The sequence below is a fragment of the Pseudopipra pipra genome, chromosome 20 (assembly GCF_036250125.1).
Source record: "Pseudopipra pipra isolate bDixPip1 chromosome 20, bDixPip1.hap1, whole genome shotgun sequence".
Lineage (NCBI taxonomy): Eukaryota > Metazoa > Chordata > Aves > Passeriformes > Pipridae > Pseudopipra > Pseudopipra pipra.
Window position 1 is genome coordinate 3,278,278 of NC_087568.1, and position 26,288 is coordinate 3,304,565.

Consider the following 26,288-nt stretch of genomic DNA (forward strand, 5'->3'; position numbering starts at 1 on the left):
GTGACACATGTGTCACCAGGCAGCTGGGGACAGCCTGTTGTTCCATGACACACAGAGGAGAGCACCCACAGGGGGGTTCTGCCCCTTTCAAGGAGATGCTGACCTGCACTGCCACAAATCCTGGGAAAAAGTGATGAACAAAACCCAGGGCACAGGGAAAAGGGGTGGTGGGGTCCCTAAATGGGCAGGTCTGAGGGTGCAAAACCAACGCCCAACATCCCTTTGCCTGCTCATGGGCAGCCTCTCACACCCCAGCTGGGATCAGTGGCATTCCCACTGGGTTTCACCATTTATCCCCAACACAGGGAGTGTGACACAAGTCCTTCCTTCCAGCCACTCCTCCCTGAAGGAAACACCCCATCCACCGAGCAAAAAGCACAAAGGTTTTTAGGACGGAGCCCAAGCCAAGCCCTGTGGATGCCCCGCTCCTGTCAGCGCTCCGTGTCACTGTTCAGTGTCCAGGGAGGCTTTAGGGGCCCATCCTGACAGGGGGATCAGAGGAATGAGGTGAATCACCAGTTCCACAGTCCCTGTCCTTGCCTCTGCTCACACAGATGCCTCACATACCACCCTGCCCACAGCCCTGCACTGCTCTCACCCCACCCCAGCCACCCCCACGCTGGGATCCAGGGGAACTTTCCAATCCCCCCACACACACCTCCCAGTTGGAGCAAGCATTTCTGGGTCACTGTGACATTTTGGGAAGCATTCCAGCAGAAGTTTCATTACTGGCGGGAGCCTTGCCCTTTAAACGACCAAGGGTGAATGGAGGCTGAAACTTTCAGAGCTATTAAAGCTTCAAACTCACACACTCAGCAGATCCACAAAAGGAAACAGTGACGGAGCATGACTCCATCTTCGGAATGACTAACTGAGAGGTCTTAAAGAGAGCTCAGTTTTAGGAGCAGTTTCAGAAAACCAGCCATAAAGGGATCCAAGTTATGTGCAAAGGAACAGACACTCTCCTCTCCCCTCCCTCCAGCCCCCGGGCTCTGGTTCCTTTACTCAAAAAACCCACTTTAAAATCTCTGCAAGGCCCTGAATTGCCTCAGCTCCGAGGGAACACATGGAGATGTAGCAGCAAGAGATGGAAATCACACCCAAAGAGTCTCTCTTCCCAAGTAGAACCTTGGCACACCCTTTTGGAAAGCAGCTCTGCAGGGGGAGCGTTGAGATTTTCCAGGAGAGGGACTTTTGACAAGGGCATGTAGTGACAGGACAGGGGGGAATGGCTTTAAACTGAAAGAGGGCAGGTTTAGATGGGATATTAGGAAGAAATTCTTCCCTGTGAACTTGGGAAGGCCTTTCCCAGTTTTCCCTCACTGCCATGGGACTCACACCTAAGTCAGCAGCACGTGGACTCCTGCACCTCTCACCCAGGTGCATTTGAGGGTGGAAAAGCAAAATTCAACCTTTTGTCTTTGCTGCAAAGAGTGCCACGTGTTTCCCGATCATCTGGCATCTGGACAGCAGTTACATTTGCAAAGTAATTTGTAATAATCAACCACTCAAAACTCTACAAGAATTAATTAGGGTCTGAGCTTGCAGCACATTAAAGTCAACAGAAGGTTTGCAACCAGTTTTAATGGGGTGCAGAACATTTATTCCTGCAAGGAAACATCCAACTGGCATAAACATCCCCCAGAGAAGGGGAAACAACACACAGAGACCTGACCTAACAGCCTCCTTGTCAGAGCATCCTCCTCTGCCAGGGCTGCCATCTGCTCCAACCTGCTGCACCAGCACATCAGAGGGCACCTTCCTTCCTCCTTTTGGTGTCCAAAGCTCCCTGGCACTGAATCAAGAACAAGGGCATCACCTCTGGATGAAAACAGGGATTCATGGATCGGGGCAACAACCTCATCTGCATGGCATCACCCAAAACCTCCCTAAGAGAAAATTTCCACAAAGAAACCAAATTCCAACAGCTAAACTGTGATTTTCCTGCAAAAGCAATGCTCTGGGTTGCTTTATGTGCATCCCTCTGCATCCCAAGGATGTCACTGAGCACTCACAGACATGGAATGGGAATTATATCAGGCAAGGCTGATGCAGCCATGCCCTCCATCCAGGAAATCCCAGCCCTTCTAGTTGGGATGCTGACAAGCATCCAGCAGCCCTTGTGCATGTCAGGGCAGTTTAGGAGCACAGCAAGCCATGGGCAGGGCTTTTCCTCCTCCTCCTCCTCCTCTGCAGTGGAAGCACAGCAGGACACAGGTGAGCAGCCCACATCCACACAGGATGGCCAACACCACATCTCTTCTTGACACTTCAGGGTTATTAAAAAAAGCTCATGATGCCACTTTTTTAAATGGAAGTTTGTGCCTAAAAAAATGGGACCATCTTCACCCCTGCAGTGCAAAGGATTGTATTCCCTCTTGGCATCTTCCAGCACACACTCAGGGAAAGTGGGAGATGCTGAAGAGGTACCTTTGGAGCAGAGTGTCCAAACCCTTGCCTGGAGCTGCTGTGTGTGAGGACACAGAGGACAAGCAGCATCTTTTACCAGCTATACCAATAAATCTGGAAAAAAAGCAGCCAAAATGTACAAGTTGTGGGGAACAGGATCCATTCTGGAATAGCACCCCCTGTCCAGCCTCCCCGGAGCCACGGCCAGCCCTTTAATTCCTGTTGTGGTGCTGCAAGTGCATTGCCCAACCATGAGATTAATTAAACACATCAGCACAAGCACCTGCACGATTACAATCATTTACAGCAGGGTAAATCAGCTCCAGTCAGGCTGAGGAGCAGCTTCCCATGGCTGGCACATCCCATCCCCACTTCAAAGGGAACAAATCCACCCAGGGCTTCCCTGCAGGGCACTACCCCACTACCCAGGTAGCCCAGCTGGGATGCTCCCAGAACACAGGAATTCAGAAGCTAAAGGCTCATTTTCATGCACCGTGGGGTTTTTAGTTCTCTATAAAGTTAATGGAACCAAACATAAGTAATTTTTATTTTTAAATATTTTATTGGATGATTTTTAAAAAGCCCTGCACAATTCTTTCCAGCACCACTGTGTACTTCAATATTTTGACAGAGGGAAAGAAGTATAAAACCGATTCTTTCTCTCAGATATTTAAAGCCACCAACTCTTAACATTTATTTCGTCTCTGATTTTCCTCAAAAACACAGCCAGAAGGCAAATTTCAAATTAATATCTGCTTGACTTCAGGAAAAGCATTTCTGAAACGTGTTTCCCAAGTTTTCTCAGGAGCATTAACTTGAGTTTCATGACAGAGGTGCTGCTTTCAAGGGAAGAAGAGCGGGAGGAAGACAGAGCCCTGAATTAACACCCCTGCCATGAGTTCCGTCCGTTCTCAGCAAGCACCACAACCCCACAAGGAGCTGTGACGCCCTCAAGGGACATCTGCGAGCAGGGAGAGAGTCACCCTTTGAATTACCTGTTCCTAATGATTTTTCTCACTTCTAATCCACACTTATTCAGCAGATCTTGTTCCCGATTAGGTGTTTAAATGGATTTCTTTGTTAACGTCACCAGGGAACGAGTGTTATTTTACTTTAGGCCAATTGAGGTTTTTTTATGGACCAGCTAGAATAATATATAGTCTGGTGATGTTCAAACATGCAGAAGAGGCTCATCCAAACACAACACTCCAGCTCCCATTCCTTTCCGATTTCCAGTCCCATTATAAATAAAACATGAGTACGGGGTGTATTTCCCTTCTGCCCAAATTAAGAAATAGCACATTTTGGTGGTTTAATGGTTTTGCTCTAAAAGCACAGGATTCCTTCCCCACTCATCCCTCGGTTCAGGCAGCACCAAAGGGTGGAAGGGGTTTGTTACCATTAACTGAGCACATCAAGAGGCATTAGGGGAACGTCAAGAAACTCCTGTTCGGCCTTGACAGACCTTTGTGATCTCGGATCCTCGGTCATTAGGGGAGAAAGCCAACCCATTAACCCCCTCAGAGCAGCATCTCCATTACAGACAGCTATCAGGAGCCAAATCAGAGCTAATTACCCATCGCCAGCCCCTCCTCCCTGCGCCATCCTACCTGTGATGGGATACAAACCCCCTCGGAGGCAGCAAAGACACTGCCAGAATCCATCTCTCACTACAGTTCCTGGAGCTGATGGATTTTTGCTCATCATGTACCAATATTCCTATAAAATCCTGGCTTCACCTCCTTGAAAGCCAGAACTGTCACAATGGTGTTTCACGAGTCACACAGGGACAAGGACTGATTTTAGATAATCTGGGTCACAGCTGCATAATCATTTCCCCCCCCCCCTTTCAGATATTTCCTATCAAACAGGTTACAAGGTGATTTGTGCATTGACTGTTCTTGGAAATATCTGCTGCACTTCAGAGCCCAGATGTCATCTCAGGTCTTCCATTATACACGAAGGAGAATTCAAACCCAAAGATAGCATCTAAGTCGAAATATGCTACTATAAAAGCTAACAAGAAATATCCAAGACAGTCATCCAAAAAGCTTTCCCAGGACTCAAACCAACACTGGCCCAGACAAATATTTACATAATTATTCACATGGGTTTGTTTTAAATAAAGAGCCTTTTATTATCATTACTTTGGCATCAAGCATCTAATTAGAGGCCAATGACAGTTATAAAAATCACTGAGTTCTCCTTGTCAGTGCTTGCTGGGAGGAAGAAGTGGTACTTGAGTGATGGGCAGCACCGGGGCTGTCCCAGCCCTCCTGCTCCCCTGGGAAAATCGGGAGGGGACTGTCAGACTCGGAGGAGGTGATGGAGGAGGGCTGGCTCCTGCCTCTGGCTGACCACGCGCTGGGAAATGGAAAATTGATGGGGAAAGGGTAAGAGGTCTCCTGGCAGAAATGCCCACTCGTGCCTGGTTCTTGTGCTATGACCCTGAAATAGTAATTTTTGTTCCTCTCTGCTTTACACATCAGCCCTTGGGATGAACCTTTCCCTGAATCCATGCAGACAACCCAACCTGGACCTCAATTCTCAAGTCCTGCTGTAGCATCTAAACACAATGTGGCTAAAAGTAATCAACTGAGCACAGAAAGAGTAAGACAAATGCAGGACAAGGTCCTTGGGGTGGTTCTTTACCAAGAATAAAAACGTGCACAACCCAGATTTAAGGTGAGGTTTCAAGCCCACTGGTGAAGTGGAAGATCAGGAAACCCACTCCTGGGCTTGCAGCAAGAAACAACCCAGAGGTTTGTTCAGAGCCATCCCTGTGCAGCCTCCAGTCACAGTGATGGAGATCCCTGGGGCTCCCTGCACATGCAGGCTCCTCTCATCAATCCAATTATTAAAATTGCCTCTTTCCCCTGCTGGAAAGGGACCAAACTGGTGACACCACCTCCAGCTTCTCCCCAGGGATCACACTTCAACAGGGAGCTCAGCAGAGGCAGTGACAGCAGAGGACAAGCTGCAGGAGCCAGAGATCTGCTGCTCTGCAGCCCATCTCCTGCCAGGACACTTTTCCTTCTGGGCATTTTTCCCACTGTGCTTAGTTCAGCTGTAAATGTTCCTCCCCCCAGACAGGTCCTGCAGGACCTCCCTGCAGGGTCCCTTTCCCTGTGACTGGCTCAGACACTTGGCTCTCAAATTCACCAATCTGAGCAAATAGTTCAACACCTAAATCCCTTCGTGCTCCTGACCCTCCAGAGGAGACCTTCTCCTGCTGACTTGTTTCACTGAGTCCCTGCAAGTCCAGCCACCAAGCCCCATCACTGCTTCAGCTGCTGGTTCCTAAATCCCTTCCAAGTTTGCCAAATCTGCCAAGAAAGAGAGATACAACACAACATTCCCATCCCTGCCTTGCTCAGTGGGTGGGGAGGGACCAGTGACCATATTTGCTCCTCATTTTGCAGATGTGGCTCCAAGGACTGTCCATCCCACTCCCCCACGAGCTGGTATCCAGCAGTGGATGACTGAAATACATAATCACTTGCTAAATATCTTTTCCCTTCTCTTTTCTCACGGTTTTATTGTGCTCCTGAGGCCTTTTGAGTGAGATTCAAGTTACTGGAAGCAACACAGTCCATCAGAGCATGTCAGGGTCATAGAACTGAACTAGGTCAGTAAGACAAATTCCTCTACCCCTCCTGTTGATCTTCCCACCCCCAGGACAGACCTGGAGAGAGGAAGACAACAGCAAATGCTGTGTTGGAAGCTGTTACCTTCCCAATCAGGAGGCAGTGCTGAGACTTGGCACCTCATTGCTGGTTCCTTGGTCCAACAAGTCCCGGTGCAAGTTGTTCCTGGGATGCTGATGGAAGGTGACCCCCTGTTTGCATTCCCAGGGAGAACCTGATCACTGCAAACCCATTTAACCCAAGCAAGGAAGCAGTTAGTGCTCCCTCCTAGTAAAGAGGAAGATAATAAATAACCTTCTCACAAACCAGTCCTGAAGGTCCAATAAAAAAAAAAATTAAAATATATTTTCTGCTGTTCATTCCTTTCCAGCTAATGCCTGGAATTAACTGAAGGTTTTCTCCTGCAATATTCAGCTCAGGTGTTGACCAGTGTCCCATTTCTGTCTGCAGGTGAGAAAAGGAATTTATATTACAGCATTTCTATCTGCAGGACACCTTTTCTCAGCTGTAAGCTAAAAAAAACTTTGCATTTGGGAAACATTGATTCCAGCCTCAATCTTATTTTCCCTTGCCTGGAACTAGTTCATGGCATGACCTCTTATAACCATACTTAGAGGTGTAAAGAGCTCAATCAGGACTTTGATCAGTCAGGCCTGTAATATCTGCAGACTATATATACAGCAGTTTTTAGCATATATAGGGTTATAATGATACTTTTTATACCCTAATACATATATACTCCAAGTGCTTTCAGCAAATTCTACTTCTGGCTCCTTAACTGCAAGAAGGTAACTTGGATGATGTTGAAAAAGGAGCTTGGCAGAGGGATGAGGTTCTTGGCACCTAAAATGGTGCTAAATTCAAAAAACGAGTTCAGAATTTTATTTGAGGGACAAAAAGTTCTCAAACCATCCTGAGTTTCCAGGGCACAAATCACAGATAGTTATACAGATAATTCATTCAAAGCCAGTGAAGTGCACAGGAGAAATACCTTCATATACTGGCCACTAAAAAAAAATGAGTATTTTTGATTTTGTTTTGACTTTTGCTAAAGAACTGGTTTTCCATCAGACAATTCTCTAAAGGGAAACAACTAAACTCCAGCTTTGTAAAGAAAACTGCTTGGCAAGGGGGAGGTTTTGTGCAGATCCCAGCACAGCCATGTGCTCCCCACATAACTCTTCCAGGCCTTATTCCCATCGAGGAATAATTCATTCCTTTGCTTTCAAACAACCCCCAGTAACTTCAGTGGCAATTTCCTTAATAAGGTGATAAGGCTGCAGTATCTGCACATAGGAGATGGGTGATAAAAAAATACCTTTGTATAAGGACACAGCACAACAAGCCTTCATTTATGTGACGTTGAGCAATGAAATCACAGCACAGACACTCAAACAAGATGTAACACAGCAACTCACGAGCAAAGCAGGGTCTCAGACTCCAAGGATGAGACACTTTGCTCCTGCACTGAGCTCTGCAGCCCCCCCAAGAGCCTCTTGCCTTCAAAGGATCAATCCCACATCGCTGGACTGAGCAGAGATTGGTATTGATGTGTATTCTACACGTGTCTCAGCTCCAGCACAAGCAGAGCCCACACCGTTCCCACCCCTCCAAAGGGTGCAAAAATGCAGCAGGTAAAAAGCAGATGAGTAAAAAGCAGCAAAGAAATCAACACCCTGACATATTAACCACTTCCTAAACTGTTCTGTCTGTGGCACAAGACGTTTCCCTTGACATTATCCCTTTATTTGTTTTAAAGGCTCACAGCATTTCCTGTTAATTTTTCTTTCTTTCATTATCAGAAGGGTAATAATACCCTGAGCAGGGGTACAGGAGTCAGAGAGAGATGAGGAGAGTGTTCATCTACAGCTTTGAACATCAGGCCATACTGACTTGCCCAGCCAAGAGACTTCCCCTTAATCACCTGTGTTAGACATTAAGTGTTAATTTAGCATGTGCTTTATAAGCCTTAAACTGGAAGTTTTTCAGCCACTGCTGTTCAGTCCCAAAGGCATCATAACCTTCCCTCTGAGCACACAGAACCTGCCTCAGCTTCCAGACCCTTCAGCAGAGCCCCATAAAGTTGTGTCAGTCATCCCTGAGGATGAGCACTAACTCACCCTATTGCCCTTTAACAGTTTTTAACATGACCCCAAGCTGTTCCTGGGCAGGAATCTGCTCCCACACTGTCCACACAAAGCAGCTGTTGGCCACTTCCATCCCTGCACAGCCTGTGGAAAACCCTTCAGGTTTGCTCCTGGAGAAGCCCTGCAGCATTTCCAAGTGGTTTTTTACTTCAGAAACCACCGTGGTTAAACAGGACACAAACACTGTTCTCTGCCAAGCACAACCTTCCACTCAAACAAACAAAGCATCATCCAGGCAAATCCAGGATGAAAAACCCCTCCCCAAGGCAAAGGGATGGCCAGGGGTGCTCCAGAAGGACATGGCACTTGGGGACATGGTTTAGTGGTGGGCTTGGCTGGGTTGACCTCGGTGATCTTAGGGGTCTTTTCCAACCTAAAATGATCCTGTGACAGCTGACTCCTGATTAATTTGGAAGAGCAGCCAGTGCACATCACACCCACTGTGTGTGGCAGGAGCCATCACAGGGACCAACCCAAGGCAGCAGCAGAGGCAGCTGAGGAGGGGAAGGCAGAGGGAGGAGGAGGCAGGGGGTGAAGCTGGATCTGCAGAGATGTTCCAAAGGAGTTGGATGACAGGATGAGCATTGTATGGCTGTGGATCCTAAAGTAGTCAGGTGGCTGAGGATGCTGCTCCAGCCTGCACTCCAGGGTGGTCACTGAAAACAGAGCTGGAAACGCTTTCCCGACTAAATCCACGCCTGGGCTTTGATCAGCAGCGGGAGAGGGATTTTTGAGTGATGAGATATTGATGAGATGGGAAAAGAGCTCAGCTGGGCACAGCCAGGTACCACAGAGCAGATCCTCACGTGGTGTAAATCAGCATCACTGCCTTGAAATCCCAGCAGAAGGGGAACTTCATTGCAGGGAAAGATCCTTCACACAGGGAAAAGTCTCAGCACATGACAGTCGGTGCATGAGGAGCTGTCAGGTCCTTTGTTTGGCTGTGATCCTTGAAAAGCAGCCAGCCAGGATGAATGAAGATGCCAATGAGTACGAATATTTCACATTCAACAATGATGGAAGTATTAAAATATCCACGGAGGCAAGAATTTGAGGGAGTCACTCAAATAGCTGCCAGCTTTAGGCAAAAGCAGATGGAAAGATAATCTGAACTACAAGTGTGCAATCCCATCCCAGGGGGGCCTTACAGCACACAAGTAGGAAATATTTGGGAAAGTTTGGAGTCCTGCAATTAAAGTTCCTTCCAACTTAATCCAAAGAGGGAAGACTCGTGTGAGCCAGCACAGGTAGAAAGGGAGCTGAAAAAACCTCCCCAAAAAAAACTTACTCCCTGCAGTAAAAAAAGAAGGGTCAAAGGGAAAAAAAAAATACAAGCAGGATCAAGTCTAATTAAAGGAGCAAGAATAAGTGACAGCTCCAAAAAGGCAGGGGCTATTTTCATACAGAGCAAAGGGTCGCTGGCACGTATTTGCAGAGCCCCAAACACCCAGAAGGGAGGGAGAAAAGAGGTCCTTTGTGAGAGGGATGGGGAAGCATGGGAACCAGGGAGCCCTGGGGTAGCTCAGAGGCATTACTGTACTTAGCACAAAAGAGAGGAACAATAGAGGGCAAAAGGAGATGGGGCTGTTTATTTTTCTGGCTATGGAAGGCTCAGATAAGTCTTGGGAGAGACACTGGAAAAAAATGGCTACTGAGGAAGAGAAAGTATCAGCCCAGAGAACCTTCTAAGGTGTGTTGGGAATGTGGGGTTAAATATGGGGAATCCTGAATTAGGCACAGTTAGAGATTCTCTGATAACTATTTCCCTGAAGTAAATGGCAAACTCTGCTTAAATAGTTGCTGCAAGGTGTCCTTGGAAAAGAGGAATAAGGGTGTCAGAAATGCAAAGGATTATTACAAAGAATTATCTAGAAAAGCCCTTACAAGAACATGCTTGTTTTGTTTGAAGCAAAATGCAGGGTGAAAAACAAGCACATTAAAATACAGGCAGAGTTATTGTCCCTGGGAAGCCTCTCAGCTCTGTCTCTGACCCAGGGGCTGCACGAAATTCCAAGCAACTCCCTGGAGCTCTGCAGAGTTCCCAGAAGCAGGACAGCCACGATGCAAACAGAGCCAGGGAGTGGAACAGCAGCAAGCAAGAATTTTTCTGTTCCTGCTTCCATTGCAACAGGACTGTCTTGAGACTCCTCCACCCCGAATTCCAAGCCTGCAGAGAACTCAGAGCTTTCATTCAGAGCTGTTTAAGCTGAAATTCAGTCCTTCCCTGCCACAACTTGGGCACCCAAATCCAGTGTTTATTCCCTGGAGCTTTGCCAGGATCTGACCAGAGCAACTTCCCTTCAACTGCCCAATTTCTACAATTATTAGCACAGAATTATAGAACACCAGCTTGAAAGGGACCCTTCAGGGATCATCTGGTCCAAACTTTTTTTGGATGATTCCTATCACCAAAGAGCCCGAGAATTTAACAAGACATTTGTATAAATTTGAAAAAAAGAAGACACCACATCATTTTTTTACAGATAAAGAAGGGCAAGAGATTAAGGGTCGATGCAGAGCTCACTGGAGTGCCACGAGGACACCAAAGCTGCAGGAATAAGCAGGACAACAGCAAGGCACTTCCCAGGGAAGCTGCTGCATTCCTGCCAGGCAGAGCAGAGAAGAAATGAGAGACAAAATTCATCTTTCACCCACCGTGACATTCCTCCCTACCCAGCCCAAACCCATTTTCCCCCCCACAAAACCAATAAACAAAAAAAACAAAAAACAACTAGTCATCCTGCTGCAAATCCAGATCTTTCCTCCACTCGGGGTCACAGTTTAGTGGTTGCATTTCAGCTCCTGGAGGCTCCTGCTCTGGATTGTGCAGCTTCACTGGTGAAACCGAGACAAGAATCACTCCGTCACTTGGAGTCTGGCAGTAATTAACTTCATTGGGTTTGACATTTGAAAGAAATGAAGGAAAGGAACACGCTTCCACCATCTGGAAAAGCGCACGCTGACACTTCCAATCATTTGTGCAGCCACTCGTGAACGTGTGCAAGTGATGTCTGGTATTTTTTTACATGTGGGAGAGGGAAGGTAAATGACACATCCAGGCATCAATCCCTGCAGACAAGCACAGCCCAGCACCACTCAGCAAAGATGAGCAAAAGGCACCTCGAGGAGTGAAAGGAGCTAAATGAAGTAAGGAAATATTTGGGAAGCTGGAGACAAGGCAAATGCTGAGTTATCAGTGTATTTTAGGAAGGCTGATTTATACATGAAGCATGCTTGATACCCTCTCCATCACTAAAATAAGCAATATATGAAGAACTTCATGCTAGAGGATACCAAGAGCTTAAAAGTAATCTGTGTACATTTTGTGTTCCCTCATTTCTAGCTCAACGGGAAGACAGACTTTTCAGAGCTACAGGAAAACCAGTTTTGTCCTTCAAGTGCAAAGAAGTCGCTCACAGTATGTTCCTCTTCATCAGTATGCTGAGATATCTATCCCAGAGCAAGAAGGAAGGAGACATTCCCTTTGACATTAGGACAGATATCCTAGAAAATATACATCAGCAAGACTCAAACCCCTGAGTTTAGAAAGAACTCTGCCCTTTTCCAGCACCATCCTGACTCTTTCTGCCCATTCCTGTCAAACCCATCAGGGTATGTGCAGAGAGGATCCAGCTGCAAGCCCATCACTACCATGCACAGATAACAGAATAATTTAATATAAACCCCAGGATATTATGGGTCAAATTCACCACTGTGTCCATTCAAAGCAGCTCCTGCCCTGCATCCCTCTCTCCCTCCTCTTGCTCTGGGAGGTTTTACAGATGGCAGGACACCACTGAGCACAGAAACTGCTCCCTGCACTGCAGGATGCTCTCAGACCAGCCTCACCTCTGCCACTGCCTTCCAACTGCTGATCCAGCACACTTGGATGGATCCACGGCTTCCAGAGGCACAGATGAGGACTGTGGCTTGTCTAGAGCAAGTTATTTCTCCTCCTGAGTTCCCCAATGGTTATTTCTCACTAGGCTTTACTTAGAATTTTCCACATGCCTTATTTAATCCTGTGTCGACTGACATTGCACAGGCACAACCCACCTGCCTAATTCCTGACTCCCTAAAACAGGATGCAAAGTGTTGAAGCAGAACTGTTCCCCCAAATACATTTCCTGGGGCTACTCCTGCACCTTTTGATGCTCAACCACCCGTTTCACTTTCATAGAAGCTCCCTCTCATCTCCCACATCTATTTTTAGCCTTCTCACTGGACTAAAATTTCCTGTGAGTTTGGGCATTTTGCCACCCTCAGAAAAATAAACCAACCTGACCCCACAAGTCCCAACAGGGGCAGGTACACGGGGCCCCAAATCCCATCAGGGTTCCTGAGCTAAACCAAAGTTGCAGCACATTTCCCTCCCCCGAAAGCAGATGTTTCAGCTTCGTGCATAAAAAGCTTAGTCCCAGGCCACAAATTGGGCAGCTCTGCTCCAGCAGCAGAGACACAGCTATTTCCAGGCTGCAGGAATTGTGCTCCTTTTAGCAGCAGGGCTGTTGGTTATTTGGGATGAGTGTCCCCAGGGCAAGGAGGGCCCCGGCTTGTCTGGCCAAGGCTCTGGAGAAGGAGCTGCAGGGAGGGAAACACGCTGGGCTGCTCTGAATGTGCACAACATCTTTAACTCATGTTCTGACTCTGTTTCAGAGCATCTCCAAGTTTACTGGTGTGGATTTTTAAGAACCTTCAGATGAGGAACCCAAAGTGCTTTATGGGTATTTCCACACCCCACAAAAAGAAAAAAAAAAAAAAAAAAGCTCCAGTTTTGGGTCTGGTTCATATTTCATAGGAAAAATCTGAATCAGCTTGGTGTAATCCATGCCTATTCCACACAGCCACAAGAAACCCCATTGCATTTTCCTGTGCTGAATCCCAATCAGGACTGCAAAATGCTGCATAAACTGCCAAAAAAAAGTATGCAGGCCTGTGGGCAGTGAAGGCAGCAAGTCAACAGCAGTGGTAGAAGGAGATGAAGGGTGGTTTTGTGATTCAGGCCTGATGATGCTGTGCTACTTCACTGCCTAAATTCCCAAAGTCAACAGGAGCCCAGTCCCAGCCCTGTATCCGCCCATAGCTCCACGTAGACAGACTCCTGCAACAGGGCAGTGCTGCAAGAGCCTGATTCATATCCAAGAAGGAAAAAAATCCCATCCCTGCCCAGCCATGGGGCCCTGGGCCAAGACCAAACTCGGAGTAAGCATTGAAGGGTCAGCCCAAAAACCCTGGCCCAGACACAGGGATGACTTCCACAGATTCACAGCATCGTTAAGGTTGGAAAAGACCTTAAGGATCATCAAGTCCAACGACTTGGGGCAGAAGAATTCCCAGCACAGGGACCACAGGACAAAGTGTCACCTCCAGCATCCTTGGGCACGGCTGTCAGACAAAGCTCTGAAGTGTCTCCCCTTTGCTCCCCCCATTTTAGGAGTAACAGGCCGATCCAACCCAGCACTCCTCTCTGCTCACAGGGAGCAGACCCTGCTGTGGGGAATGTCTGTGGTTGGAAAAGAAAGAGCTGGTGAGACACAGCAGAGGACTTAACCCTCGGTGCGGGCTCTGGCAGCTGCCAACAGCCTCCAGTGCAGAAAGACTCCACTGCTTCCTGATATAGCTCCTTAATTACAGAGCACTGGGAAAATTGATGTTTCCAGAGCAGATATGGCCCTTATTGTTTTTCTGCTTTGCATCCTGCAGGGAACCAGGACTGAAGTTAAAAAAAAAAAAAAAAAGAAGGAAAGCCGGAGCCAGTTCGGGTCTGTTTGCTCCTCCTCCCATCCCAGCTCCTGAGGTCAGCAGGGAAAGCATCCAAGAGTTGCAGAAAGACAGACTGTTTTCATTTAAACATTTGAGAGAGGCAGAGCGAGGGACTTTCTCCCGAAGTGCTCAAGACGTGATAATGTGCCTCTCCCGGTCCCTGCAAACCCCTGCGAGAGAACATTCTGAGCAGTTTTCCCGATAGGAACCAGCCAGCGAGCGCCAAAGGCAGCTGCCGGGGTGAAAGCGGCTTCCTCCTCCCGCCCTCGCGTCGTTTTTGGAGCGCAGACACGATGAGGGGATTCTCAGGGATCTGCCCTCCCCGTAACACAAAGCAGGAAACCCAACGGGCTGCAGCAAAACAGCAGCGAGGCAAGAATTCGCAGCCCAGGGCTCCGGGAAAACAGAGCTTATCCTTCAAGGAATGGACAGCTTTCCAAAAGGACAGCTTTTCCCAGGGGCAGGGAGCAGATGCTGCACTCAGGGGATGGACAGCCTCGTGTCTCCCACGGAAAACCCTCCAAGGGGCATTTCCAGAGGGGCTCCTGCCCCACAGCAGGATTCTCCCATGGAGTCCCACACCGGCAACCCAGAGCAGCTCTGCTGGTCCCACACTGTCACCCACCTCATCCACCTGCAGAAACCTTTCCAGGAAACACCAACACTAAGATTAAACATCCCAAAACCAGGCACAGTCCCCCCAATGCACGTGAGCTACAAGGCATCAGCTCCTGCCTCACCCCAGCCCTGCCAGCATCACACTACTATCACACTTCCAGGTCCTTTCCAACCCAAACCATTCCATGGTTCTATTGCATCATCAGCAGACGAGTCCCAGCTCCCAGTCATTTGATACCAGCTGGAATTTGTGTTGAATTTTTGGCCACCTTGGATCAAAGCTGTACTGGCAAATTCATTTGCAAGTTGTTTATGGAAAAGATCTTGGATTAGGTGGGCAAGAGAAATAGTTGGCTTAGTTTCCTGCTGAAGGTGTATTTTGATGAGGGAGGATAAATCAAGCTTCTAAAGCTTTAGCTATTTTTCAGAAGAATAGCTATTTTACACCAAAAGAGTGACTTCAGAACAGAAAAATCCAGTGGCTGGAAATCAAAAATTTAAATATTCCTATGTGCTTTCGTTCAGGATTGAAATTCTGTCAAAATACCAAAGCAGTGCTGGACAATGTGCAGGGGTGTCTGTCAGAGCACACCTTGATCTCAAATGCACTGGGGCTGTTTCCCTTCCAGGACAGTGGAAAGCAATTAGCCAAAATGCTGAACCCAAAATGCTGAACCCAGAGGAGGGTGTTTGGTCACCCAGAGGAGGGTGTTTGAGCCACGTGAAAAAGGAAACCCGCAGGTACAGGAGCCCAAGACATAAAGCAACTCCACCCCATTAAAAAAGCATTAACAACTCCTGAACTGGCTTCTGTGTTCCACCCACTGCTGCTGTTTTACTGGAATTACACTGTCAATTAAAGGCAAAAGCTCTGGCCGGGTCCCCGTCCCATCCCACCCACTTGGCACACACCCACCCCCAGCTCACCACCCCCTTCCACACGTGCAGCCCACGAGCCACGTTTCTATTTCCATTTCCAGCGTGGTTAACCAGCTGCCTGGGGCTTGTTGAATCAAGCTTTTGGGCAGGAAATTAAAAAAGCTTAATTTACAAATGGGCATTTACCAGAGCCGGGGCAGGGGCTGGGCCCGGGCTCAGCTCCAGGCACCCTGCAGATCCATGGATGTCACCACCCTGCTCCTTCCCCTGGGATAGTGCAGGGACTGAGTGGGACCCTGCTGACAGCCTGGTGCACCCAGTTCTCTCACCAGAGTTTCAAGAGAATTGTAAATGATTTGGGTTAGAAGGGACCTGAAAGATCACATAGTTCCACTCCCTGCCATGGGCAGGGACACCTTCCACTAGCCCATGTTTCTCCAACCTGGCCTTGGACACTTCTAGCAATGGGACATCCACAACCTCCCCAGGCAACCTGTGCCAGGGCCTCACCACCCTCACAGGGAAGAATTTCTTCCTAATATCCAATCTAACCCTGCCCTCTGTCAGGGTGAAACCATTCCCCCTTGTCCTGTCCCCATACCCTTGTCCAAAGTCCCTCTCCAACAACACTGTCCCATGCCAGCACCTTCACTCCGTTACTAACACTTGCTCTGGGTCTGGAGGAAGGTGCTCTGGCTCCGTATTAGGAGTTTCCACATGGATTTGGAGGAAGACTTTTCTTCTGGGTACCACTGGGTATGGCATGGAGCTGAGAACAAGAGCTCCCAACCCGACACACTCCAGCTGTCTGTTTTCCAAGACAGCAGCAAGGAGCCCAATGCTTCCAGAGCATCACCCTGATTTTCCAAACAGAGCCCACTGCAGCTACAACAGCCAGAGCCCAGCTCCAGCCCCTTGCTGGGCTTTTTACGTGCTTGAACACTCCAGCAAATCTCAGCCCAGATTTCCTCTTGTAACTCCCTGTAACTCCCGTGGAACAGAGCAGTTTGGCACCAGCCGAAACACCTCGCTTGGAAGCTTCTTTTTTTCCATTTCTCCTGAGCAGAATGACACTTGTATTCACAGTGACTCATCTCCTTGACCTTTCTATTCACTTTTAATGGTGCAAGCTGGAAATAAGGGCACACAGACAATGTGTTCATTATTCAGCTGGTGAACTGCAGCCCTCGGACCAAATCTCTACCCTGCAGCAGACAAGAGCACACACAGAGTAGGTATCTCATTCCAGCACATCTAGGATGAACCCCCTCAAAGGCAAAAAAAAAAAAATAAAAAAAATCACACAAACTCGCTGCTTAATTCATATTGGAGGGAACGAGACACACCAAAAAATCAGAGTAAAATGCTGCAGGAGTACAAGAGACCCTGGGAAACCAGCAGTGTCATCTCCAGGAATTCAGCTGCAGTGAATTCTTACTTAAGTATTGTCTTGGAAACAAAAAAAGGGGGTGGAGGGAGGAAAGGCAGAGGAGGAGAGGCCAGAGAGGCTGTGTAAGACACGGGCTCAGGCAGAGCTGAGCCGGCTCCTTCCTGTATGTCCTCACTCAAAAAGAGAAGCTCCAGCTGACATGAAATGAAACCCTAAATCTGGTCACTAAACCTGACAGTCCCCCCGAGCAGGGGCTCCACAGACCCCTTAGTGACCTCTCCTCTCCCCGGGAGCTTCTTCCATCAACTCCTCACAGCACTTCCCTCAGAGCTGCAAACTCCCCTGTCCAAGAGCAGAGAGGCAAGGCAAGGGCTTTAAGCAGTTTTCTTAAAACCTGAGCCAGGAAAACACTTATTAATTTATTTACTCTGAAGGAATCAGCATCTCCCTGGCTGCAGGTGCACAGGTTGATCCAGACAGGGATGGCACATGGGGTCATCTCATGCTAACAGTGACATTTAGCTGTGTTTAGGATAATTCAGGTTTTCATCAAGCTGAAGGAGAACTAGAGCTCCCCCAAACACACATCACATTCCTAATTAGGAAAACAGGGTGTCTTGCTCCTTTGGGGGACATCCAGGCCAGTGGAAAGCTATCTCTGAGCACAAGGCTAAAGTTTGGCTGTCAAACCTCTTTCCAGAGACTCCAGAGATGCAGGGCTGGAGCATCAGGCATGGGAGACTTCCCAGGAAATCCAACCTAACCCAGAGGGGTGAATGTACTGAGCCCATTGCAGAGCCCTCAGCAAAACACACTGGAATTACCTTCTCACATCAGCAGAACAGCTGAATGTCACCACCCCAGGGCAGGGAAGTGACAGCCTGATAGAAGCTTATCTGGCCTCCTGCTCCTGCCCACAGCACATCCAGACCCCCAGTTCCTCAGGATCCAGCACCCCCTTTCCATTTGCATCCCTCCACCTTCCAGAGGGTTTTTTCCCCAATAAATTGAAGTGTGTGGCTGCCAAAAAAAATCCTCTGCTTCAGATTTCTGTTATAGACCTAATTCTCCAAAGCATCCTGAGAGCAGTCAATACAACAGCTTGGTGGTTCTTGCAGCCCATGATATAACCTGCAAGAAATCTGCCCAAATCTAAAGACAAAATCCAAGGAATCCTCTGGATTTGCAGTGTGAGACACTAGTGCTGCTGGAGAGGAAAACCCCATCCCAGGGAGGAAAAGCATTTTTAAAGTAGAAAGACCACAGCCACTAATATAACCTGAGGCTCAGGGATGGAAAAGAACCTCTTAAAACACTTTAGTGCTTGCAAACATGTGTCTTGTTGGCATATCAGCAGTAAAATTGTGTTAGAGCAACACCTCAACCCAGGTTCCACATAGGGAGATGTGATCATGCCCCAGGGGATGGGAAACACAGGGATTTGCCTAAAGGCTGGAAGAAAATCCACAGCAGAGGTTAGGAATGAACTCTGATGTAGGTTGTTCCACTCATTCAACCCCCAAACTATCCTTTTTCTCTCAGGCTTGTTATACCAAATGGAAGAAAAACTCCAACCTTGTAAATACATTAATACCATTTTCCTGCTTTCAAAAAGTGACATCTCATCCTCATGAAAGCTTCCAGGTGATGCTGAGAACCCTCTCTCGGCTTCTGGACACAAAAAGAGCCCAGACTTGGAGCAACCAAGCTCAAAAATGCCTTTTGTGTAGCTCCTTCATTTATTTATTTTAGTTCTACACATTTTCCAGACACGTCCACAGAGAAACCACGACATCATTTGGATGCTTCCCTCAGTGCTAGGCTGCATTTCAAGAGCCCTGGAACTTGCCAACAGTAACCCAGTGGCTAATTATACCATGTTGCCAACCCAAGTTTTTTCCATATAACATTAGATTTCAACAAAATGTTTCCATCCTTTCATGTCTCAACCTTTTTTTTTTTTTTTTACCTCCTGGTTTCTGCTCATTCTTCCCATACTGAGTTTTTCTTTGTTTCACACAAAGGATTTTTTATATTTTTAAGGAAAACTTCCAGCTTGCAAAGTCAGTACACATCACATCAGCTGTGATCTAGCTGAGGAGAGTAAAATATTTAAAATATATACAGCAAGGCCAGTTGCAAGAAGCTCTCCCAAGCAAGCCAGGAGAGTAAAGGAAAGGGAATGCACTGCCTGGAAAAACAACTGAAGGTGTAAGTAGGTACAGGCAACACCAGGATGTAGAACAAAATATATTAAGGGTCTGAAAACTGGATTCTGCTGCCTTGGAGAAGTATTTGCACCCATGGTCAAACCATGAAGCTGCAAACTCAGGACACCACTGGGCTCTGCTGATGCTCAAAGGGAACAAACCCCATTCCCTGAGACAGATGGGAAGCTCTGCCTGCTCCGGAACATGTAAGAGTGACCACCTGAAAGGGTTTTCCTTCCAAAAAAGCTCTTAAAACCTCCCCAGAAAGCCACCATGCCCTTAGCAGGGAACAAAAACCCACCAGCACCTTTTAACTGCTATTACTGACATCTCTGTACTAGACCTGCACTCCAGAGGGGTCAGAGCCAGAGAGAAATCCAAATAAAAGAAATGAGAGCCAAAAACTGGCACTGAGCAGTCCTGATCCAGGAGAACATAAAACATCAAGGAGCCTCCAAACCTCAGCAGAGCCAGAGCTTGGAAGGAAGCTCAGGAGATGCCTTTGATTGCATCAGCCCTCCCTTGGGGCCCCCCAGGTGATCCCCCCCTTTTGGGAGGCAGCATCTCCCACAGGATGCCAGTCCCAGGTCCTGCTGCTTCTGTCAAACAGACTTGCCATAAATCCAAGAGAGGGGGTTACATTCCATGCTAAAAAGAAAGTCAAGGACCTGCAGAGACAGTGGAGATGATCGAGCTGAGCTCCAGCAGCTCGTGTGTGCCCATGGCTGACACTGACTTTTCTGCAGATCATAAATTGGACCCAATTCCAGCAGCTGACTCTTCAAAGGCCTCAGCATTCCCAAAATGTCCTTAGCAGCAGCAGCATCAGAGACCCACAGCAGAGTCAGGGCTTTGCTAAACATGTGATGAGTAGAAGTCTATGCTGAATAAAAGCTCAGAACAGATGGGAAGAATTCTTCCTCCACATGAAAAAGGAGGAAGTGTTTTGAGGTGTGTTTTGTGGTTCACTCCTGGTTTATTTCCCAGACAATTCTCTCATTTTAAACAGCAGTTCCCACTTACCAAAATCTATGTATTACAAGATTATAACCGTGTTTTCAACAGAATTCAAGTAATATTTTAAGCCTTTCTCTGTAAAATCATCCATTTTATAGAACAATAGCTGCATCCTGAGGATAAAACTCCTGCTAAACAAACCAGGCAAGGAGATCTGTGGGTGAGGGTGTACACAGGTGATCAAGTGCCAAATCTGTGCTTGTAACTCAGCAGGGATTTCCCCTGTCTTTGGGGCTGCTACACTTCAAAGTCAACTCCCAAGACAGCAGAGAATGAGCTCCAAATGGAATTGCTCTTCCCAAAGAGTCTGGGAAGATCTTAGAGCCACTTCCAGTGTCTGAAAGGGCTGCAAGAAAACTGGTGAGGGACTTGGGACAAAGGGGAATGTCCTTTAACTGAAAGGGAGTAGGTTAAATTGGGTACTGGGAAGAAATTATTCCCTGTGAGGGTGGTGAGGCCCTGGCACAGGTTGCCCAGAGAAGCTGGGGTTGCCCCATCCCTGGAAGTGTCCAAGGCCAGGTGGAACAGGGTTTGGAGCAACCTGGGCTAGTGGAAGGTGTCCCTGCCCATGGCAGGGGGTGGGATGAGATGAACCTTTAAAGTCCTTTCCAACCCAAACCATTCTATGACTCTGTTTGAAGAGGGTCCCAGACCCATCTTTGCACCTGCAGCATTTGCTGCCATCCAACAACTCAGGTGTCTCAGCTCCCCACTCTTCCCAGGTCCCACCATTCCCCAGATATATCCAAGGCAACGACACAAACAAATGGTAAAACCAGGAATCACCATGGTGATACCTCACTTGAGCAGTTTTTACATCACTACCTCCCCCAGGGTCCACCTGACCTGTCCCCCCTTCCCTTCATCCCCCCTTGTAGGGCCAAAAAGCCCCTGACCCTCAACCTGCTCCTGTGAGAGCATTCCCAGCTTTTTGCTCCCTGCAGTTTTCCCAAGTGTAGACTTCCATGTTTACACAGTGATTGGCACCCGTCCACCACCACTTTGGGAAGGGTATTCTGAACATCCAGATCCAGAGGGAGAACACAGAGAGAGCAAGTCAAAGCATCTGGACATAAGACAAAAAGTAATTGTTAAAAAAATTAATGGTAAATTTGTTTTACCTCTACAGTAAAAAAAAAAAAAAATCCCTCAAACTGAAGTTTCCTGGAAAGCACACCCACAGATTTATTTCTGAAGCACAGACAAAACTCAGATTACCTAAAACACATCTATAAATGGCCCTTCCCACTGATGCCTCTGCATTAGTGGCATATTCCACAGCAGTGCTTTCTGCTACTCAGCATCTGCTGCCACGCTTTGTCTCATCCTAAAGATTATTTCTGTAACTCAAAGCAGGTGTGAGAACACAGACTCTGAGCCTCTGCCCCTGGAGCCAGGCTGCAGGACAGACAGGCAGATGTTGACTCAGAGGGACAGACAGCATCAGCACCAGATCACATCTTCAGTGTTAGGAGAAAAGCAAGCAGGCACAGGCTGCCAAGGGTGATGGGGACATCTGTGTGTCATTGAGGGTCTGAGCCTCTGGGACAGTGGCAAAGAAAAAAAAAAGAGAAAAAAAAGCTGCTTCAGAATTCAAGCTGTGATCTGCTGTGGTTTGCTCAACAAGGTGCTGTTTGGGCAAAGGTTGAACTTGGAGATCTTTTCCAGCCTTAATGGTTCTGTCATTCTGTGCTGAACAGCCCATCCAGTGCAGCTGCTGCAGCTGAGCACAGAGAAGTGGAACTCAAATGAACTCCCTGGGCGCTCCCAGGAGGGTAAATCAGGCTCTCACCTCCAGCCCTGTGTCACACAGAGGGGGGAGATCAGAGCAGGAGCCACTTTACTGAGTCACCCCCTCAGTTCTGATATCAGTACAACCCCTACAGTGCTACCACCTGACTGCAGGTCACCACGAGACAGAAACCTGCCAGTTGGGTTTGCTCTGTATTTCAAAAAGGAATGAACCTGAAAAGTCCATCTCCAACTCCATAATGGGCAGGGACAGCACTCCTTTAAAATAAGGATGCACATCCCCTTTCCAGGCCCTCCTGATTTGTCCTAGGGTAAATGTTATTCCCTGTTACAGACTGTGTAAGCACCAGGAGTAACAATAAGACAGCTTTGTTTTTTAAACTTGCCATTAAAAAGAGGTTTTATATCTGAGGGTCCAGCATGAGAGGTCAGAGCCAGCAGTGCCAGCAGGTGAGTCCTCACTGCTGTCCCTCTTTGTGCACAAAAATCAACAACTCCTCAGCAAGTTTTGCCTTAGAGCTACCCCTGAAGACAAGAGATGATTCCTCTGGTCCCCAAATTACTGCCCAGTAGCTTTGGAGGGAGCTGACAAATTCAGCTCTCACATCCATCACAGCATCCTCAGCCCTGCAGGAGGAGATTCCAGGAGCAGCCTCCAAACACCACCTTGAAGGGAATGGTCAGCAAAGGGTTTTCCTCCTGACCCTGCTCCCATGGGAGAACAACACATTACCTCAGCCAAATGCCTCTGCTGCAGCCCCTGGCCAGGGCATGTCCCACAGCTGGGTGCTTTTAAGTTACAAATTCCCATTCCAATCTGGCAATACATTGACAGCATAATCCAGGTTTTTACAGTGGAAATCAGATCTGCCATCAATTCCAGACTTATAAAGTCATATTTCTTCTTGTAAAACAGTATCAACACTTTTGATTGGCAAAGCATTTAAAAAAAACACTTTTAACTGGCTGGATCAAGATTATTTTTTTAGCTCATTTAGGTGACTGGGGAAGAGCCAAGGAGAGAAGCAACAGATGGTAACGGGATACTTCACAATTTCCAGCATTTTTATTTTAAAGGGCACACCATGTATTCTTATTACACTTTGCCACTAAAGGAAACTGCTGCATCCAAAAATTTTCACCCAGAAACCTGATTCGATTTTACAGGGATTTGTAAAAGCAGAGACAGATTCCAACTTTGTCTGTGGGTTAGATTTTTGTGTGACATCATCTGTTAAAATATGGGAAAATCTGAGCTGGAAGGGCTGTGTTTGGAGGCAGCTCAGATCATGTTGCCTTTGACATGGCTATTTCTCTATTTTTCTGGAAATCCTCTCTACAAGGTGTCCTCCCCCTTTCTTTGGGACTACACAATGGATTACAGGGAAGATTCTCCTCTCAGTACTGAGAAACCAACTATAATGAAATTGAAACGAGCTGAGCTGAAATAAAACCCAAGAGAAGTTGAAAAAAATTAAAAAAAAAAAAAAAAAAGCCATAAAGAGCATTAGTCAATGCCATCAGCAGTCCCGGTCTGACTCCACCCTCATCCAAATTATTTGATGTCCTATTAGGCGGCTCATTAGGAAAACTCAAAGCCTTTCACCACGAGAGTCATTACTCTGCACAGTGGCCCCACAAAAGCTTCCAGCCATTCCTCTGCTCCCCCAGCTGCACCCAGAAGTTTGAAAAAGTTACCTGGTAACTTTGGAAGGGAGTCGGGGCTTATATTGCAGCTGTCTGGAGGATACACACGGACAGGGAAACGCCTAAGGATGCTCTGAAACCATTACGGCATCAGCACAGGCAACAGTGAAAGGAAAACTTTGGGGTTTTACCCTTTGAAATGGACGAAACTGGAAATATTTGTATTTTCAACCGATACAAAATAAATACACAATAACCGAGGGGCCCGACGAGCTGGCGGGACAAGAGGGAGCTCCAGAGGAGCTGGTGTCACTCCAGGTCTGCTGGTCTGAAAACTGCTTGAACAGCCCGATACTTCTGCAGCACAAACTCTGTGGCAGCTCCCACCGCCCTGAACTTTTCCCTGCAGGGATGTTCTAGAGACTTTATTCATTGACCAGCAACTGCTTTTCCATCTTGCTCAGCCTTCACAAGCAAACCATTAATGAAAGCATTCCTCCTACGCCCAACCTTTTCTTCCTTAATGTCATTTTAAGAACCCAGAAATGACAGTAATTCGCAATCACGCTGCTTTGTACACAGAATCCCACTGCTAGGAACAGAATCCCACGGGCGTTTGCCCTGGTAACACTCACACAACCCTGCAAACACCCCTGCCAGGGCTTCCCGGGGAAAATTACCCGGAGCACACAAAAATCAGGCAGGAAAGCTGAATCAAAACCTGAATCCCAGACAGCTCAGCATTTCGGGGCATTTCTCAGTTTCTCAAGTTTAACTTTTCGGATTTCAAAAGAATCAACTTTGCCAACAAACCGCTCCTCAGTCATTCCCTTGGAATCCAACATAAACAGAGCTCAGAGCGCCGATGCCTCCAAGTGTCCACTACAAACTCAGGGAACGCTCTGCAAACACACGGAAAACTTTTCCAGCAGCCCCACCAGCCCCCAGCTGCCCTGCTCCGGCATTTCCCAGCCCACCCGGGGGGAAGGCAGACATTTGGGAAGCAGAGCTCTGGAAAAACGCTCCACAACCCCGAAGGGAAATAGGAGTGTTTAAAGTCCCCCTTCTGCACCATGAGGAAAAGAAATGACATTCCAGGGGTTTTCTGTGCTGTTGCACATCTGGAACTTCAGAGCTTCCTCCCGCCACATTCAACAGTCCCAGTTTTAGGGAAAAACCCTGTGGATTGGGGCTGGTGAGGGGGCAGCGGAGCTCTGGGGTCCCGAGCGACTCCAAAGCTTTTGTGTCCCGAGCTCTGGTGCTTTGATGTGCGGAGGGAGAGCAGATTCCAGCGGGACAAAAAACTTTCTTCTCCTCAAGGAGGAGGAACTACGCAAGCCCAGAGCTTTCCAGTCGACTAAATATACATTCACATATATATCCACGCAGATATGTAAAGAACCAGAGCCTCCAGAAACTCGTCCTGACTTTTCCTCCAGAAAAAGCAGCCCGGCAACAGGCAGCTCTGCTCCAAGAAAGGCGAATAAAGTATTGTTTTAAGTTTTTTCCCCCTTTTACGGGCCCCCTGACAAATGGCATTCAGAGACTAGGGCAGCTAAAGGAGGTTGGGTGGGTTTTGTTGGAGTTTCTTTTTCTTCTTTCTTTTTTGCCGGAACGCATCGGGGAAGGAAAGACAAGGCACAAAAGCCCCCTCGCCCACTCCGCGACCCCGCAGGACCCTCCGCCCGGGGTTGGGGGACCCCCCTTACCTGCCCGGCCGAGGGACAGGGCAGCCAGCAGCACCAGGGCAGCGGGCACCGAGCAGCTCCGTATCCAACTGCGCCTTTTCCACCGCGTGTGCGTATCCATGGTCCACAAAAAACGGGGCACCAGCTCGGGACAACCCGGGGCGGGGGAAAGGGCGAAAAAAAATAAAAATATATATATACACAAGCGAAGGAGAGGCGCTCAGACCCCCCCCGCCAGCCCCCCCCGGGGAGCAGCCGCTTTATAAAGCCATGGGGCGGGCGGAGGGCTGCGGGGGCTCCGCCGCGCTCGCTCCGGCCCTGCCTGCTCCTGCAGCGGAAAAACTTTTCCTTCTCTCTCTCTCTCTTCCCCCCACCCCTCTTTTTTTTTTTTTTTTCCTCTCTCCCTTTCCTCCTCTCTCTCCCTCTTCTTTTAAACCCAATTGTCAATCTCGGAGCCGCGCAGCAAATCAGGGCCCGGGCGGAGCAGCCCCCCCATGCCCCTCCCGGGGCCGGCCCGGCCCCCCCGCCCGCCCCCCGCCCGCCCCGGCCCCGCGGCAACTTCGAACGAGCGGTCACGGGATGTCCCGGCCCCCCAAAAAGCGTTTGCCTCCCTTTTCCCCCCGCTGGGGTAGCACCAAATGGAGTTTTCCTTCTCTTCCCACCCCACGCTCCCCTCCCAGCTCTTCCCGATCCCCCGGGAAGAGGAGACAGGGAAGCAAGAGGGGTGGTGATCTCCTCACTGTGACCAGCGATAAGACCCCAGGGGAATGGCTGGAGCTGTGTCAGGGGAGGTTTAGGTTGGATATCAGGAAAAGTTTCTCCATCCAGAGGGTGGTTGGGCACTAGAACAGCTCCCCAGGGCAGTGGTCACAGCCCCAAACCTCCTCCTCAAGGAGCCTTTGGACGATGCTCTCAAGGACAGGGGGGATTGTTGGAGTGTCCTGTGCAGGGCCAGGAGCTGGATTCAATGATCCTTGTGGGTCCCTTCCTACTCAGAATTCAACAGTTCTGAGATGAGGCCTAGAGGCTTGTGGAAGCATGGAAAAGGCAAGGATTCAGGAAAAAAGTGCATGCAAAAGTGCAAGCAGGAAGGAGTGGAAAGGGAGGGTACATCCCTTGGG

General features: G+C 48.2%; 1 protein-coding gene across 2 annotated transcripts in view; it reads right to left on the reverse strand.

Moving 5' to 3' along the window:
- The window catches only part of COL5A1 (collagen type V alpha 1 chain), a 147,502-nt gene extending 121,928 nt beyond the window's left edge, over positions 1-25,574 (reverse strand). The window contains exon 1 of one of the 2 annotated variants that reach the window (XM_064676749.1): positions 25,189-25,574. In XM_064676749.1, coding sequence (XP_064532819.1) covers positions 25,189-25,288 — 100 coding nt within the window. In that variant the 5' untranslated portion in view covers positions 25,289-25,574. The remainder of the gene's footprint in view (positions 1-25,188) is intronic. The other variant, XM_064676748.1, reaches the window with a different exon arrangement.
- Between the last annotated feature and the right edge of the window lie 714 nt (positions 25,575-26,288).